General features: G+C 41.5%; 1 protein-coding gene across 3 annotated transcripts; it reads right to left on the bottom strand.

Annotated features, from left to right (window-relative positions):
* Nucleotides 1-9,634: 9,634 nt before the first annotated feature.
* ABO1 (IKI3 family protein) lies at nucleotides 9,635-15,097 on the bottom strand. Of its 3 annotated transcripts, none has more exons than XM_079012664.1 (5): nucleotides 14,759-15,097; nucleotides 13,974-14,307; nucleotides 10,932-13,884; nucleotides 10,417-10,512; nucleotides 9,635-10,131 (listed from the first exon to the last, which is right to left on the bottom strand). In XM_079012664.1, the coding sequence occupies exons 1-5, from the start codon at nucleotides 14,915-14,917 to the stop codon at nucleotides 9,816-9,818; spliced, it is 3,858 nt and encodes a 1,285-aa protein (XP_078868790.1). In that variant the 5' UTR covers nucleotides 14,918-15,097; the 3' UTR covers nucleotides 9,635-9,815. The 3 variants fall into 3 exon arrangements, with proteins under 3 accessions (XP_078868790.1, XP_078868789.1, XP_078868791.1); XM_079012663.1 differs by having other exon boundaries at nucleotides 10,932-13,890; nucleotides 14,759-15,096; XM_079012665.1 differs by lacking the exon at nucleotides 14,759-15,097 and having other exon boundaries at nucleotides 10,932-13,894; nucleotides 13,974-14,122.
* Nucleotides 15,098-16,316: the final 1,219 nt, after the last annotated feature.

The raw sequence follows: 16,316 nt of genomic DNA, 5'->3' as shown, positions 1-16,316 counted from the left end.
CCCCTAACCACAGAGACCATCCTTGTAATTTTCCCTATATTACTTTGAAACTAGTCAAACTAATAAATATGACTTTCAATAATAGCTTTATTATGTAATGTTTGTTATAAATCCGAATATATCATTGAAACCGTATTGTTTTTATCTTCAATAATGATTTAAGTTTGTATCAATTCAACATACATCAAACATGATATATTTTCACTTTCAAAATCTGTTTTTCTTTATATAATTATAAAATAAAATAAAATAATTTTATATTGTCATAGATTATATTTTTTTTTTCGTTGATCATATTATTTGAACTAAGGTTGTAGAACTTGTTACTCGGTACCTGTTCGGCCAACTACCGAGTAGCGAGTACCCGGGAGTACTCGGGAGTACTCATAAGTTTATTGAAATTATAACTGATGAGATATGGTCCACTGGCGTGGCCTAGACTGCTCTAGCGCGCCAGCCTGGCCTGGCGCGCTCCTGCCAGCCTTGCCTGGTGCTCCCTTGCCAGCCTTGCTGGGGACTCCCTTGCCAGCCCTGCTGGGGACTTTCCTGCCAGCTCGGCCAGGCGCTTCCTCGCCTGGCACTCCCTTGCCATCCTCTCCTGGTGCGCGCCCGTCAGCCCCGCCCGGCGCCTCCGGGCGGCCTTGCCCAACTCCTTACTAGTTGGGCCTGAATGGGGCTTGGCCCAAGGCCTGACCTAATTATCCCCTATATAATGAACAATACCTCCTCCTCCTAGAAGAGGACTCTCCTCCAAGTGGTTCAGCCACCACTAGACTTCCCCATGGCTCAGCCGCCACTATACTCCGGCCGGGTGGCTCAGCCGCCACCCGTCGCCGTCAGCCACCACCAGCACCAAGATGGTTCTCTCCAGCTATGGAGGACCATCTCAGATCTTCTAGCTGATCTAACTTGACCGTCAGAGCCCGCTCTCGGGGCACAGTCCCTGGGCGGCTCTAACGGGTTTGCACTGTGATGTCAGATCTCCGCCGCAACAGAAGACTAGAAGACTCGCCGGAGTTCGATGTTCCATCATTTGGCGCCATCCCGGACCCGAGCAAGTAGCAAAAGCCTCGGTTTCAAGCTCGTTTTTCCTAGATCTGTTCAGATCTGTTGAGTTCCACATCAGGTTTTCTCAGATATGTCCATTCTTATCCCTCATTTGATCAGATCCGTTCAAATCTGATTAGTTATCTTTTACAACTCTTGGTCTGATGTGTTTTCATTCAGATCCATAGATCTACTTCGTTTTTAGCTCAGATCTCTGGATCTACTTAGTGCTTTTGTTCAGATCTATGGATTTGCTTTGTTTCTTAGACCAGATCTTTGGATCTGTTCTAGTTTTGGTTCATTCAAAGATTTTTCGAGTTTACAAAGGCATTTTAGATCAGTTTTGTTTTTCCTTTCAGTGACCCATTCAGTAAGTTGGGGAGAAAGGAAATTTTTACAAGTTTATCCTTTTATCAAGTTCATATTATTAGAAAATGGTTTTTTAGTTAAGATTTTTAGTGTATAGCCTTAATCCCAACAACATTTGTTTGTAAACAAATCTGGGATGTTTGTTCATTTAAAAAAAAAAAAAAGAAATCAAATTCTTTCCCGTTGTTCATACTTTTGGTGTTTAACTTCAAAAGCTTAGAAAAGAAAGCAAAAATTTCTCAGATGTGTTTGTTGTTCAAATTTTGATAGTCTGTTGAACAAGTTGTAAACAAAAGGAAAAGAAAAAAGAAAAGGGGAGGGGGTTTATGAGAAGAAACCTCATCAGATCAGTTTTTTGTTTACATCTTGGGTTTTTTTCAGAAAGTTAGAGAAGAAAGGAAGTTTTCAGTGAGTTTTAACTCATCTTTTGTTCATACATCATTTGGAAATTCTTCTCTTGCTGTGCATTCTCGTGTAGACCCCTTACCCACTGTAACAACCATTTATAGATTCAGCTATATGATTTGTACATTTTATAAAACCTTCAAAAAAAGATGAGGGGAGATGGAAGTACTCAGTGTATACTTTAAGCCATAAGACTCTCATATGTCTTGTTTATGCTTTGGGGTTTTTTTTTAAAAAATGTAGAGATGAACCGATGCATTCAATGAAAAAAAAAAAGAAAAAAAATTAGGTGTAGGGGTGATGCAAAAAGTAACCAACGAAAAAGGAAAGAAAAAAGAGATAGTATACAAAAGGATGACTCCTTTTCACATCAACACAAAGAAAAAGCAAAATGCTCGTTGTCGACCAAAAAGGGCAGGGGAAGTAATTAGCTATACAACCTATTCCATTCATCTTTTTGTCATACATACGCTTTATGGGCCCCACACAGTTCATACAACACTCAACAATGGGAAGAAAAGTACAAGGCCTACAATGGGGTCCACCTTGGTCCAGCTCTCCCTCGGAAGTCGAACGTAGACCAGCACGCATTGAGCAACAACCCATCGCCGGCAGTAACCCCGACAATCGACGGTCATATCTAGCTAGTCAACCATCTTCGGCTCCGATGAAGCATTTCCAACAGCGCCCCCAGATAATGATTGATGGCCCCCTGGTCCTCTCGTTTTGTCACCAGCAATCGAAGCTTCAGCCTTGCCGGCCATCATCACGAGGCATCCCTAATAACAAATCCCATATCGGGAACCAAAGCCACATCAGGACCCAAACTACTCGTAGACCTCCAGAAATAACAACTAACGCGCCACCCGCCTCCGCTCTGATCTCCTCCAACAAATGACGAAGCACTTTCGAGATATTGCTTGTTCTAATGAAGCACCATAGCAATCGCAGCCCCACCACTCTTGATTTTTCGCTGCCAACAGAACCAAACCCACCGAGCAACCACCAATCGCTCTGCCAACGATCACAACCTTGTCGATCTCCCTCCAATACAAGCGACACCACTTGACCATCGCTACCCTAACCGGTTAAATTGTCAGCTCCATACTTGATTAATTACCCTGCACCCGTCGAACCCTGGTGAGTAATTACTAGGAGCTCTGATCACCGGACGATCTCAAATCGCCAGCCAATCATCGTTGAGATCACCACCCCACGACTAGCAGAATATCGCCGGAAGCCGCATGATTGCCCCGATTTCCTTCAGCGGTGGCCGATTTCCTCCTTCTGGGTATTTTCTCAAACCAAAGCTTGAAAGTGAAGAGCATCGGGACATTTTTACTTGATGCATTTCATACACAAAGTAGAATTCGGGCCTGCGACTTCTAAACCCTAACGGGCTGTATTGTAGTGTTTGAGCTATAACAATTAATTTGGGCTCCTCATACATTTTATCTAGGTTGCCTATAAAACAATTAAAGTAGCCCAAATTCCGCAAGCAACTCCAACAATCCCATATTGGGCGGGCTACCTCATTGTTGGGCCCACAACTCGAACATGGATTATCATTTTGCAGTTGGATCGTTTAATGAATAAATGGGTTGCATGACTTAAGTTGGGCTCCTTGTTATATTGGTTATCAACAATAATAAATTAGACCAATATTACAAGACAAAAGTCATCAATTAGCAAATACACGTCAGAATATGTTCGCTCCTCTAAAAAAAATATTAAAAAAAAATTGAAGCTCACGCGCTCCAACCAGCTTGACGCTCTCATCAAAAAAAATGGGGGAGGGAGAAGAGTAGTACATTGCTACTACTAGTTGTGAAGTGTTTCGAGATAGCCATTAGTAATTGCGTTGTGCGGTCATCAGTAGCCGTGTTGACCAACCCTGGGAAGTCGATAATCAACCCTCACATTCATGTTGACCGGCCCTCGCTAGTCTCGCTGCTTAGCCCTCAGCAGTTGCGCTGTCTGGCTCTCAGCGGTTGCACAGCCTGACTCTCAGTAGTGATGCGACCCAACTCAGCAGCTGCAAGGCCTAGCCATCAATAGTTACGTTGTTGGACTAGTAGTCGCGCCAACCAGTTTTGGTTAGTACTCAGGTCGCCTAGCTCTTTCCAATAGCTATGTATCTCGCCTTTCAGCGGCTATACATCCGTCTCCGCCTCCTCTAAGAAAAGGGGGGGGGGGGGAATAGTGTTGGTACAACACTATGTAGAAGTGATTTTTATTACCAAGGGGAAGAGTTGAAGTACATAAAAAGCTGACACCATGAATGATGGTGTATCCCCGAGGTGATGTTGGTATTCCGGATGGAAAGAGTAGCCGCGTGGTCCGACTCCGGTAGTATTGTTGCCCAACTCTCAACAGTCGTGTTACTCACCTATCGCTAGCAGCTCGTTGCCCGGGCCTCAACGGCCCTGTTGGCCAGTTCCCGACGGCGGTCTCGCTACGCACCACTTGACGGTAGCTACACTATCAAACTCTAAGTAGCACCGCCGCATAGCTCTCTGCAAATAGCCAAGACAGCGAGGCATCATTTATTAGTACGACTAGCGATGCAGCAAAGCATCAGGTACCATTCCGCTTTAACCCAGACTGGTCACACGAGCTAGATACATAGATTGTAGGGTGCTACGCCCAATCACACGAGGTTCAGTACCCTCGCCCCGAGTCGTCTGGCTTCTCAGCCCGACTCCATTATAGCGGCAAGCTCCGCATGTGAGGTTCAGTACTCTCGCCCCGAGTCGCCTGGCTTCTCAGCCCGACTCCACTATAGCGGCACGCTCCGCATGCGAGGTTCAGTACCCTCTCCTCGAGTCGCCTGGCTTCTCAGCCCGACTCCATTATAGCGGTAAGCTCTGCATGCGAGGTTCAGTACCCTCACCTCGAGTCGCCTGGATTCTCAGCCCGACTCCACTATAGCGGCACGCTCCGCATGCGAGGTTTAGTACCCTCGCCTCGAGTCGCCTGGCTTCTCAGCCCGACTCCATTATAGCGGCAAGCTCTGCATGTGAGGTTCAGTACCCCCGCTTCGAGTCGCCTGGCTTCTCAGCCCGACTCCATTATAGCGGCAAGCTCCGCATGCGAGGTTCAGTACCCTCGCCTCGAGTCGCCTGGCTTCTCAGCCCGAATCCATTATAGCGGCAAGCTCCACATGCGAGGTTCAGTACCCTCGCCTCGAGTCGCCTGGCTTCTCAGCCCGACTCCATTATAGCGGCAAGCTCCGCATGCGAGGTTCAGCACCCTCGCCTCGAGTCGTCTGGCTTCCCAGCCCGACTCCATTATAGCGGCAAGCTCCGCATGCGAGGTTCAATACCCTTGCCTCGAGTCGCCTGGCTTCTCAGCCCGACTCCAGTATAGCAACATGGCGACCATTCCACACGATGCCCTTCCGCGTGACTTGACTACGATCACTGGAAGCCAAGCCCAATCCATCTCGCGTAATGCTCTCCTGCGTAACACCTCCATGATCATGGGCTGCTAAGCCCAAGCTATTCTCCTAAGTCACGCATCACAAGCTTCTCCCACACCATGACCTTGGTGCTTCCTCTCTCACAGCCATCATGATTCTCCTGTGCTTGGACGATCGATGGAGCGTTACCCACATTACAACCTGCTATAGTGAGGATACTCTCCAGCAAGAAGGTCATCCCGACAGCGGCCCTACTACTTACGACCCCACGGCACCTCTGTCTCCTGGCTCTCGGAAACAGTCCCGCTGTGTAACCCTACATGTAGCCTCGTCGCGTACCCCACAGCATCTCTGTTTCCTGGATCTTGGAAACACTCTCGCTGTGTAACCCCACCTGTAGCCTTGTCGCGTACCCTGCAGCATCTCTGCTACCTGGCTCTTAGAAACAGTCTCACTGCATGTTTCCTACCTATAGCCTCACTACCTGTTCCTCAAGAATTCTGTTGTCTGGCTATCAACAATAGTCTTACTACGTGACCCTCGCTAGCAACCTAGTCGCCCAGCTCTCGGAATCTATTCCTCGCCTCCTCTAAGAAAGGGGGGGAATAGGGTTGGTACGCCGCAATGCAGACTATGTAGATGGTTACTGGTGACATCCCATCTCACATGGCTACCACAACAATCACGTCGGATAACAGTCTCAGGGACTGAATGGCAAGCTTACACTTCTTAGCTACCCCGATCCGATATTCCACCGACATTAGTGTCGCGTGACACCCTTTAGCAGCCTCGGTCCACATGATCGCAGCAACAGTTACGTTGCATCTCACTGACCGGCTTGCACTCCTCTCAATGAAGGAGTATCAAGTCAGCTCAAGCAGCGTTTGGCTCATCGCATAACCCCACGGCTCTCGTGGGTGAGGTTCGGTCATTTCTTTTACTCTTTAATGTATTTGGTGCTTTATCTAGTCCGATCCGATTGTCAGCAACCCAATCGCATCAGACTAGGGGGACTTGACGACGCACAGTTTATATGACTATGTCTAGTCCGATGTCATTGGCCTCATACCAATAACACCATACTGGGGGGGACTTGATGATATATGGTCCATTAGCATGGCCTAGACTGCTCCAGCGCGCCAGCCTGGCCTGGCGTGCTCCTGCCAGTCCTGCCGGGGACTCCCTTGCTAGCCTCGCTGGGGACTCTCCTGTTGGTTTATACGGCTTAGTCCAGTCCGATGTCATTGGTCGCGTACCAATACCATCAGACTAGGGGGACTTGATGAGCTATGGTCCACTGGCGTGGCCTAGACTACTCTAGCGCGCTAGCCTGGCCTGGCGCGCTCCTGCCAGCCTTGCATGGCGCTCCCTTGCCAGCCTTGCTGGGGACTCCCTTGCCAGCCCTGTTGGGGACTCTCCTGCCGGCTCGACCAGGCGCTCCCTTGCCATCCTCTCCTGGTGCGCGCCCCCAGCCCTGCCTGGGGCGCGCCCACCAGCCCCGCCCGGGGCCTCCGGGCAGCCTTGCCCAACTCCTTACTAGTTGGGCCTGAATGGGGCTTGGCCCAAGGCCTGACCTAATTGTCCCCTATATAATGAACAATACCTCCTACTAGAAGAGGACTCTCCTCCAAGTGGTTCAGCCACCACTAGACTTCCCCATGGCTCAGCTGTCACTATACTCCGGCCGGGTGGCTCAGCCGCCACCCGCCGCCGTCAGCCACCACCAGCACCAAGATGGTTCTCTCCAGCTATGGAGGACCATCTCAGATCTTCTAGCTGATCTAACTTGACCGTCGGAGCCCGCTCCCGGGGCACAGTCCCTGGGGCGGCTCTAACGGGTTTGCACTGTGATGTCAGATCTCCGCCGTAGCAGAAGACTAGAAGACTCGCCGGAGTTCGATGTTCCATCAATAACAAAATTAGATACATCTGAATACACAAAAGCTAAAAAAACACATAATGGTCTCATTTCGTGAATAATTACTAAAAATTTAAGATATATATGTAGTAATAATCACATGTATATGTTAAATAATAAATCATTAATTATATTATACATATCAATCACCGAGTTGACCGCGTTTACAACACTACTCGGTTCAGTAAGGGGCTAATCAGGGAGTACTCGGGATTCTGTAACTTGCCTCAGTAAGGAGGCGAGTAGGGAGTACTCAAAGGAGTAATCAGCCAACTCGGCGAGTTTTACAACATTGGTTTGAACTTTAAATTTCTACAAAAGTTTGAATCCATAATTTTTTATTCATATATATATATATATATATATATATATATATATATATATATATATATATATATATATATATATATATATATATATATATATATATATATATATATATATAACTTTGTCTCTGTGAGACAAAGTCACTTAGCTAAGGGTGCTTCTGGACATGCATAAGGTATAAGCTTAATAATTAGCTCTAATTTCAAGATTGACTCGTAACTTTGTATGATCAATCATTTACAGCCCTCTTTTTTGTAAAATCAAAACTATTACTTTCACCTCCTCTACCTTCAACTTTGTAAAAGTATCACTTTTAACCTTTTGTTTTTTCGACTTTTGTGTTTATCTCTTGTCCCCCGTACTATATATATAATATGATTTTGGGATAATGACTTAAAAGGGTAATATATTTTTTGATTTGTACACATTTGGTCATTGAATTTTTTTCGTCCACATTTACCCCTTCAACTTGTTAAACTGTACACATTCAGTTCTAATGATCGGTTACTCTAGGTTAGCGGAAAAAAATGACTTAATAGGGTAATATATTTCTCATTTTGTACACATTTAGTCATTAATATTTTTGTACACATTTAGCCCTTGATATTTTTTTGTTTCAAAGTAAGTCATTTTTGTTTTTGTACACATTCAGTACTTATGAATGTTTTCCTTAGGTTTTTCTCACGACATCTTACGTGAGACAGTCATTAATGAAGTGTGTGGGGTTGTTTATGTTTATGTGTAACGTCTCATTTTTCACAACCAAAAATTTTCATTTTTAAATAAGGCAAAACTCCTTATTTATAAATACATTATTAACAAAAAACGTTTATTCCAAAATACATTTATCGAAAATCAGAGTAATATAAGAAACGCGGAATCCTCAATATTGTTGATGAGTGTGTACAGTCATGCATTCTCATTCCCACGACCAACAATAGAACCCGAAAACATAAAAAACTAGGTAAACATACAGTTTAGTGAGTTTCCCCCAAAATGTCTGATACAACAAACGTATTATCATGCATAACGGACCCACAATCATCAAATTGGAATACTTGGGCCAATCAGTCATCGGACTGGAATGTCAACATGCAACAGGTCCAATCAGTCATCGAACAGGAATACTCAGTGTTTGTTGGCATGTCGCCTTAACCCAACCGCTCTTCTCGAGTCTCCGTGCCTACAACTTATAGTCGGCCCGCACCAAGTATATTGGCCTACAACATATAACAAGCCCACCTCAACCTATCACACCACCATATGGCTATCCCACATAAGATGTCGTGAGAAAACCTTAAGAAATCAATCATAAGTACTGAATGAATACAAAAACAAAAATGACTTATTTTGCAACAAAAAAAAATATTAAGGACTAAATGTGTACAAAAATATTAAGGACTAAATGGGTACAAAATGAGAAATATATTACCATGCTAAGTCATTTTTACTGGCTAACCCGCAGTAGTCGGTCATAAGGACTAAATGTGTACAATTTAACAAGGTGAAGGGGTAAATGTGGACAAAAAAACTCAATGACTAAATGTGTACAAATCGAAAATGTTAACCTGAGTAACGGGTCATAAGAACTAAATGTGTACAAGTTAACAAGTTGAAGGGGTAAATGTGGACAAAAAAAATTCAATGACTAAATGTGTAAAAATCGAAAAATATATTACCTTTTTAAGTCATTATCCCTATGATTTTCTTTTATCTACTTAGTAAAATGCATTTTCCACCCTCTCTTTGTTTTTTTAAATGTTACTTTCATCCTTCTACTTAAAACTTTGTAAAATGTTAGTGGTTTAATCAATTCTTATTCTTAATACACAGCAAAAACACATAAAATCCCAAGGCAAAACATGATACCTTATATATTGTATGGTTTACTCTAACATCATAAATCACCAACTTCAACATTTATCTCATTATAAAACATAACTAAAATTCAGAATTTAACTAATTTTATCCACATAAAATATTAATCCTTACATTAACCAATAAAACAATTTCACACCCATAATTTTGTTTCCGATCAATATGTTAATAATTCCATAATATCGATTCAAAAGTGTATAGCTATTTTATTTCATAGCATTTGCAATGTTTAAGTGTGCAGCCTAGTTATAAACATAAAACATATCATGTGCGTAGCAAAACAACCATTTAAATAAATCTTATACATCAACAACAATCACAAATGTTAACAAAATTCGCCAATAAAAAATAATACATAAAAATAACCGCATCTAGCCAATATAAGTTCGACCAAAATTCAATTATTCAAAAGAAAAAAAATGAAATCCAAAAACTAACAACCGTTACTTCCTAAGGAGCAACAAAAACCTTGGACTGCCAAGAGAACTCCTCGGACTGCAACAAATCCTTCCTTAATTTCTTCAAATAAACCTCCAAAACAAACGTATGTTCATCCACACTCTCACACGTCATTGCATCTGAAGCTATTTTTACAGCTGCTGTTTGTGATAACTGAAAGTTTTCAGCAACACGTTGTAATTTTCTTGCAACATCTTCTTTTCCAATCATTACAAGACAACCCAACAAAGATTTAAGCTCACGTGCTGCTCCAGCTGTCAGGGACATGCCTTTTAGATGTTCCACTAATGCCATTTCCTCATCAGGACTGCATACCATGTAACACAATTTTATTTTATTTTTTTATTTTTAAATTGGGACACAACAAGAAAATATAAATTATTAAAAAGAGAAAAGAGTTTTTTCTCTTGCAACTTTGGTCCTTATTTGAGGCTTTTATAACACTTTTTGGTCCTTGTTCCAGATATGTGCTCTGTACTTTTGGGACCAAATTTGCAAAAATCAGTTGATACACAGGGACCGAAATTGCAAAAAACAGCTATAATCAGGGACTAAAAATGTAATTTACTCAAAAAAGTTGAATACAAAGTACCTGCCAGCACGGATTTTTCCCTTTTTCTTTTGGCGTCTTTGCCCTCTTTTGCTAGTGCTACTCGAAATCATGGAAGCAGCGGAATCTTTTCTTGACCTGGACATGGATCAGAATGTTTAGGATGCAAAAAGTGAGGACAAATTGGTCATTTTTACACATCTGTCACCTACAGACCTAAACCTTGACAAAATGGTACCAGATGGATCAAAAAAGCAACAAAAATATCTTTCAGGACCAGATCCAAAACAACCAGTATACCACAGGGACCAAAAATGTAATTTACTCTATTATATTTGATTAAGGGGATGTTTCTTTTTTTTTTCCTCCATAAAGTTTTTTATGAAAAAGTGGCTGGATAAAGTGTTTTCTAGACTGAATAATCTGTCTGAATGAAACGAAATGACCATTTTACCCCTGCATTCCAAAAAACTAATTTCACAACATTCATCAATTTTAACATGAGATGAGTTGGAAAGAAGGGCAAATAAGTAAAAAAGCAAACAGATAGTTCATACCCGGTGGTGTAAGCACTCATTCCACTAAAACTGCTACTAGCTTCCGAAACAGCATCATCATCCAATTCATTCACCGACCGCTCCTCCGCCTGAATCTTGGCGGCAAGCACCAACCGCCGCTGCCGGACCGCCAAATACCGTGCCAAATACTTCCCCACTTTCTCCGCCCCTTCTTCATACTCAGCCACCAACGTGGCGGCACAGTCAACCGCTCCGGTCGCCACATCAGCAACCAACTCCTCCCTCCTATCCATCAAAGCAACTCTCAAAGCCTCCTCCCATTCCCTTGCACTAATCAACAAATTTATCCCACTTTTAAAATCTCCAATATAATCCAACGCGATTTTCGCAGCCTCACTCGGTTTCCCAATCGTTTGAAGCTCTTCACACAGTTCGTTTGCCAAAAGGGTAATCTCATCTTTTTTTAGTTTTAAAAGCCCCGCAACAGTAAGTACCCCAGTCCAGTTGTAAGAAGCCCGGTAGGCTTTCAAAGCTTTTTGTAGATTACAGCAACATAGATATGTTGTTGCAGCATCTTCGAATGATTTTATATTTGTTAAATAATCTCCCCATGCTTCAAGAACTTGGTTTCTTTTAATGGGGTCTGTTACTAATTGAAGTGCATGAGGAAAAAGTTGAGGGTTGTTTATTATGAGATTAATAAAATCTTGAAAGTAAGAATCGCCTGCATGAAAAATGTGTTGGAGTGCCTTTTCGTGTCTTTGAAGTCTGAGGTCGATTTTGTATCTCATTATGCCACCTGGCAAGAGTTCTAGTTCTTGAAGAAAGGGTAAGAATTCCTTTGGGTCTTGTTGTGAGTTTAATGCAACAATAGCTGCAAGGTTTAAGTCATAAAGACCTAAAGCAGCTTCGAAAAGGGACTCGCTTTCTGATAGCCATAACAGATGTTTTAAAGATTCTTCAGAAGAGGGGTAGTTTTGTCTTTTTGGGTCGGTGGAATCTGATAGTTCCATCTCACGGATCTTTTTGACCCGCTCCAAAGCTTCTTCAAGAAATGGTGGATCACTTTTTGCCAAAGTTGTTAAAATGCAAAGCTCTCTTTCTGGGGTTTCTGGTACTTTGGACTCTAGAGCTTTTCTGATAGCCAAAAGGACGGAATTGACCTTGTTATTGCTATCGACATTTCTTGATTCCTTAGCATTTGCCTCATTTGTTATGTAGCTTTTGTATAAAGTCTCCATGACATTTTCGTTCTTTAATGAACAGACAAATTCGGTAATGTAGTTTAAATTGTCTGCCTGGATGACAAACTCGGTTGCCAATTTTACAAAATTCTCCCAGCCTCCATGGTCAACAATAACATTAAAGTCAATCCTGTGTCGCCTTACCATGTGTAGGGAATCCCTAAAACGGTCTTGGACCAAAGCATTCACAATCGATTCCAACACCAATTTTCTTGGATAAATGCTTTCTAAGTTTCCACGGGTTGTTTGTATTATAACAGAAGATTCATCTCCATGAACAACTCCTAAGATCTTGGAACCCTTTTCCCATATTTGTATAAACTTCTTTCCTTCTTCATCTTTTCTTCTGGTAATAACAGGTACAAAGTTCCCATATTTGACTTCCGTTTGACCAAGAACAATATCACGAATGTCAATAACGAATAAAAAGTCTTGTTTGGTCAAAAGGATCAAATGTGTCATCTCTTGATTTTGGGAATTTGAGTACAACGAGAAGCTGTGACAGTTGTTAGATATAACATTTTGATTCACATGCAGCTTACTGTTGTTATCAAGCCCGAATAACAAAAAAGACTCCAATACCCCAAAATCTCCAATTGAGGCCACACTCATCCAGGGGCAAGATTGGGAAAACCGCAAATGGTTGTTCTCCTGAAGAGACAAACCTGATGTGTACTCAAAAACATTCCCACCATTTAACTGAATAAATGCTGAACGTTTTTTAACAGGGTTAGAAGCAATGGCAATCACATTTCTCTCAAGAGAAAATATGTTGCTATTTTTAGCATCCCAACCTGAGCATGCCACTGAACCATGAATATGATCCTCAGAGCACATAATTTCAAGTTCCAAAAGGTTGCCATTAGGAGCTACACCAAGAAGCACATGTGAATCCAACCATGTTAGATGAAGAAAGGGTGTAGGATTTTCAAGAATGGTCAACTCAACACGAAAGACTTTCCCTTCAAGATCTTGCCACGTGTCAATGTCAGGAAGCTCCACTACAGACAAACTCCCATCTGATAAAGATGCTGCCAAACGATTCTTAAAAGACCAAAATGCCATTTCTCTAACAGAAGAAGGGAATTCAAGCTCAAAGAGACACATAGGGGGAGGAAATAGGGATATGGAAAGTGGTGTTACTAGAATCTTTGATCCATCAATAACTAAGGCTACTGAATTATCAGTAACTGCTGTAATCCAGATGAAATTGTAAACCATGATCATGCCTTTCAGATTCCAAGATATTAACCGAAGAGGGTTTACTGGGTCCCACATGAATTTAACCCCATCATGCCTTGAATGACTAATTTCTTGTTTTAAGTACCAATGATTGTTGCTAAAAGACCATATCTTGATGGAGTCATGGGATTCCTTTCTAACAATGGCTGCAAGAAGATCAGAATTACAGTTCCATTTTAGATTCTTGACAGTTGTCATGGAGTCTATTCCACTGTTTACACTGAATGAACTTCTTTTTAACCCATTTCTTTCAAAGAAAACTATAGATGGGGACTTGTTTTCTTCTTTCTGATCACAAACAGTGGCAATTTTGGCGCCAGATGGCATCCATTCCACAATTTCTCCCATGAAAGACTTGGGTTCTGAAACAGAATGCAAGTTACCCGTTTCCCTTTCCCAGATTTTAAGCTTCTTATGTGAAGAATTGTTGCTTGAGGTTATTGTAGCAAAGAATTTCCCATCACCTCGCCAGGTGGCAGAGCATTCTGAATCAAGGATCCGATCACCTGAGACTGACTTTAGATGTTTTAATAATCTATCAAGTCATATGTTGCAAAAAGGATTAATTCAAGAAAATATGGTAAGGAATCCTTACGTGTGTCAGCATCTTCAATAGGATCCTCGAGTGTTATCTCATATAACAAGTCCCAGTCATGAGTCATAACCAGCATTTGGGCTAAACCAGTGATTATACAAAGCAAATCTCCATCTGGACTTGGTGAGAGGGACTTAACTCCACCTTCCACTTTGCCAACAACTTCTGTTACATTATCATCCACATTATATAGTAATAACACCCCACTTGAAGTTCCAATAATGAGTGCTTCTTTCTCCATGAGATACTCCAAGGAAGTAATAGAGTCGTCAGGATCTAGATCAATGGCCTCAACCAGTGGATTTGATGATGGTTTGCCCCATGATTCTTCGATCTGCAATATTTCATAACATTTTAGAGTTGGTAAAGAAGATTGATTGTTCTATTTTGCATCGATGGAAAAGAGAACATAGATTTGTACATAATTCATGTGTTATATGTAGCATTTGATACTCAATGTCTATAGTAACCCGAAACAAGATCTGAGAACACGAGGTTCCCCACATAAACTGACAGTTAGTGTCAAACCTACTGGCATTACTATGTAACTCCTAACTTCAATGTTTTCATTTTATTAGAATCGAGATTTAACCGAGTGTTCATCGAAGTATTCCATCTACAACGTCTGGAAACAGAACAAATCATCTTGCAGAACCCCTGGATGAATTCATTTCCGTAGCTAACTATCTTCTCAACAGTTTTTAGAGTCTATACACTTTAATTGTATTCACACATAACGAACAACTGGAAAGACTTGTCCTAAAGAGTAGAAATTTCTCACTTACCTGAGAAGATGGAAGATGAGTGGTATAAATGAAGTTAGCAGAAGACGCAAAGAAGAACCGATTTTGTTCGATATCGAAAGCGGTGCAGCGAATCACTTCATTTTCTGACTGTAACTGGAGGTTAGATGACAGTTCCCATGACAGCTTCAGATTCTTCATCTTCGTTCCAAAATCACTACAACCTTCAAGCAGTTATCATCAACAGACAAATACAATTTGAATTTAGTGGGAAGAGAGATGAAATCTGCCTTGGGGATTAAAGGTGCCCTAGATTCTGTTGGGGGCGTTTAAAGGGTTTAAGGCTGCGTAGAACGAGGGTTTACCCGTTTTTCATCGGCATGGAAAAAAAAAATTATTTAGATTTTATTTTTATTTGTTATAAACAATGGTCAGGTTCTTTGGTGGGTTGAAATTGGTTGTTAAGAGTTGCGATTAAAAATAATTCTTATTATGTGATCCATCTTAAGCAAGAGCAATATTAAGGCATTTCCAATACCCATTACTAGCTTCATGGTCTAGATGGTCATTAACCATGACCGTGCACACTATTTCGGTGTCTCGTTGTGGGTCGTGGTCGTGGACCATTGTTGTGTCTTCCATGAATGAAAACGATGAATCAGACTTCATCCTTCTTCTTCTCTCTCAAACCTAGCCTTCTTATTCTTCTTCTCCATCACTCTCTCTTCTTTCTTCTCTTCTTCATTGTGAAGAGTACTCTATGGAATAGGGATGACTCGTGGTGGTTGATATGGAAGCTCTCAACGACCATTGTCATGGACAGTATTGCACATGGTCTTAGAGGATTTTAAATTTTAACCCAACTAATCCTATTTTTTATTTTTGTTATATAGTGGAATCTCAAAATTACTTTTATATAATTAAAAACCGAACATCAGTATCACAAGAAGTCAAGAAGCAATGAAATCTCATTGAATATCACAGCTTCATTTATTCCTCTTGAATCAGACAGAGCATCATGGCACCCTTGATATTTTTTGTGATATTTATGTCTTTTGTTATACATGATCATGATTTTTTTTTATGTTTTATTTCTAATTTTTATGGATTATATCAATAAGAATTGCAGTTCATGTTTAAAAATATAAAGTTAATTTCACCATTAATGTGTTAATCAACATCAAGTTGTAAGTTTTTTTCCATGTTTAGTGAAAGGAGTTTGTAATTTATATATTAAATATTTAGTTCAATACATATCGATGGAAGACAAAAGAGCAACAAACTGCGTCGCTAGCCTTTTCTGGATGGCAAAACTAATTCTTTTGAAAACATATGTGGAACTAGGGTATATAACATTAAAATGCATGACCCATTGAACTCGGTTGAGGAGCTTGACTGACTCTGGTGCGAGAAAACCAAATACATCAAATGCAAAAGGTACAAACACATGTTGATTTTCTAACATGCATTCTCGTGCTTTGTCACTTTGCACGTCGTGGCTTTCAAAACGACATGCCCTGCTATGAAACCTCCATTCCTCAAACCGACGAGAGGAGAGACCCCAGTAAAATCCACACAGGCGTGCTTCCCTCCTACCCAT

This window comes from Lactuca serriola, chromosome 8, assembly GCF_051521515.1.
Source record: "Lactuca serriola cultivar US96UC23 chromosome 8, Lser_US96UC23_V15, whole genome shotgun sequence".
NCBI classification, from domain to species: domain Eukaryota; kingdom Viridiplantae; phylum Streptophyta; class Magnoliopsida; order Asterales; family Asteraceae; genus Lactuca; species Lactuca serriola.
This window is presented reverse-complemented; position numbering and strand designations above follow the sequence as displayed.

What these genes read in the sequence shown, in the direction of transcription:
- ABO1 (XM_079012663.1), bottom strand. Translation starts at nt 14,917, where the DNA reads ATGAAGAATCTGAAGCTGTCATGGGAACTGTCATCTAACCTCCAGTTA. An exon ending in TATTGAAGATGCTGACACAC is followed by an intron (nt 13,891 to 13,973) that starts GTAAGGATTCCT and finishes ATCTAAAGTCAG; the next exon opens with TCTCAGGTGATCGGATCCTT. An exon ending in ATGAGTGCTTACACCACCGG is followed by an intron (nt 10,513 to 10,931) that starts GTATGAACTATC and finishes ATCCATGTCCAG; the next exon opens with GTCAAGAAAAGATTCCGCTG.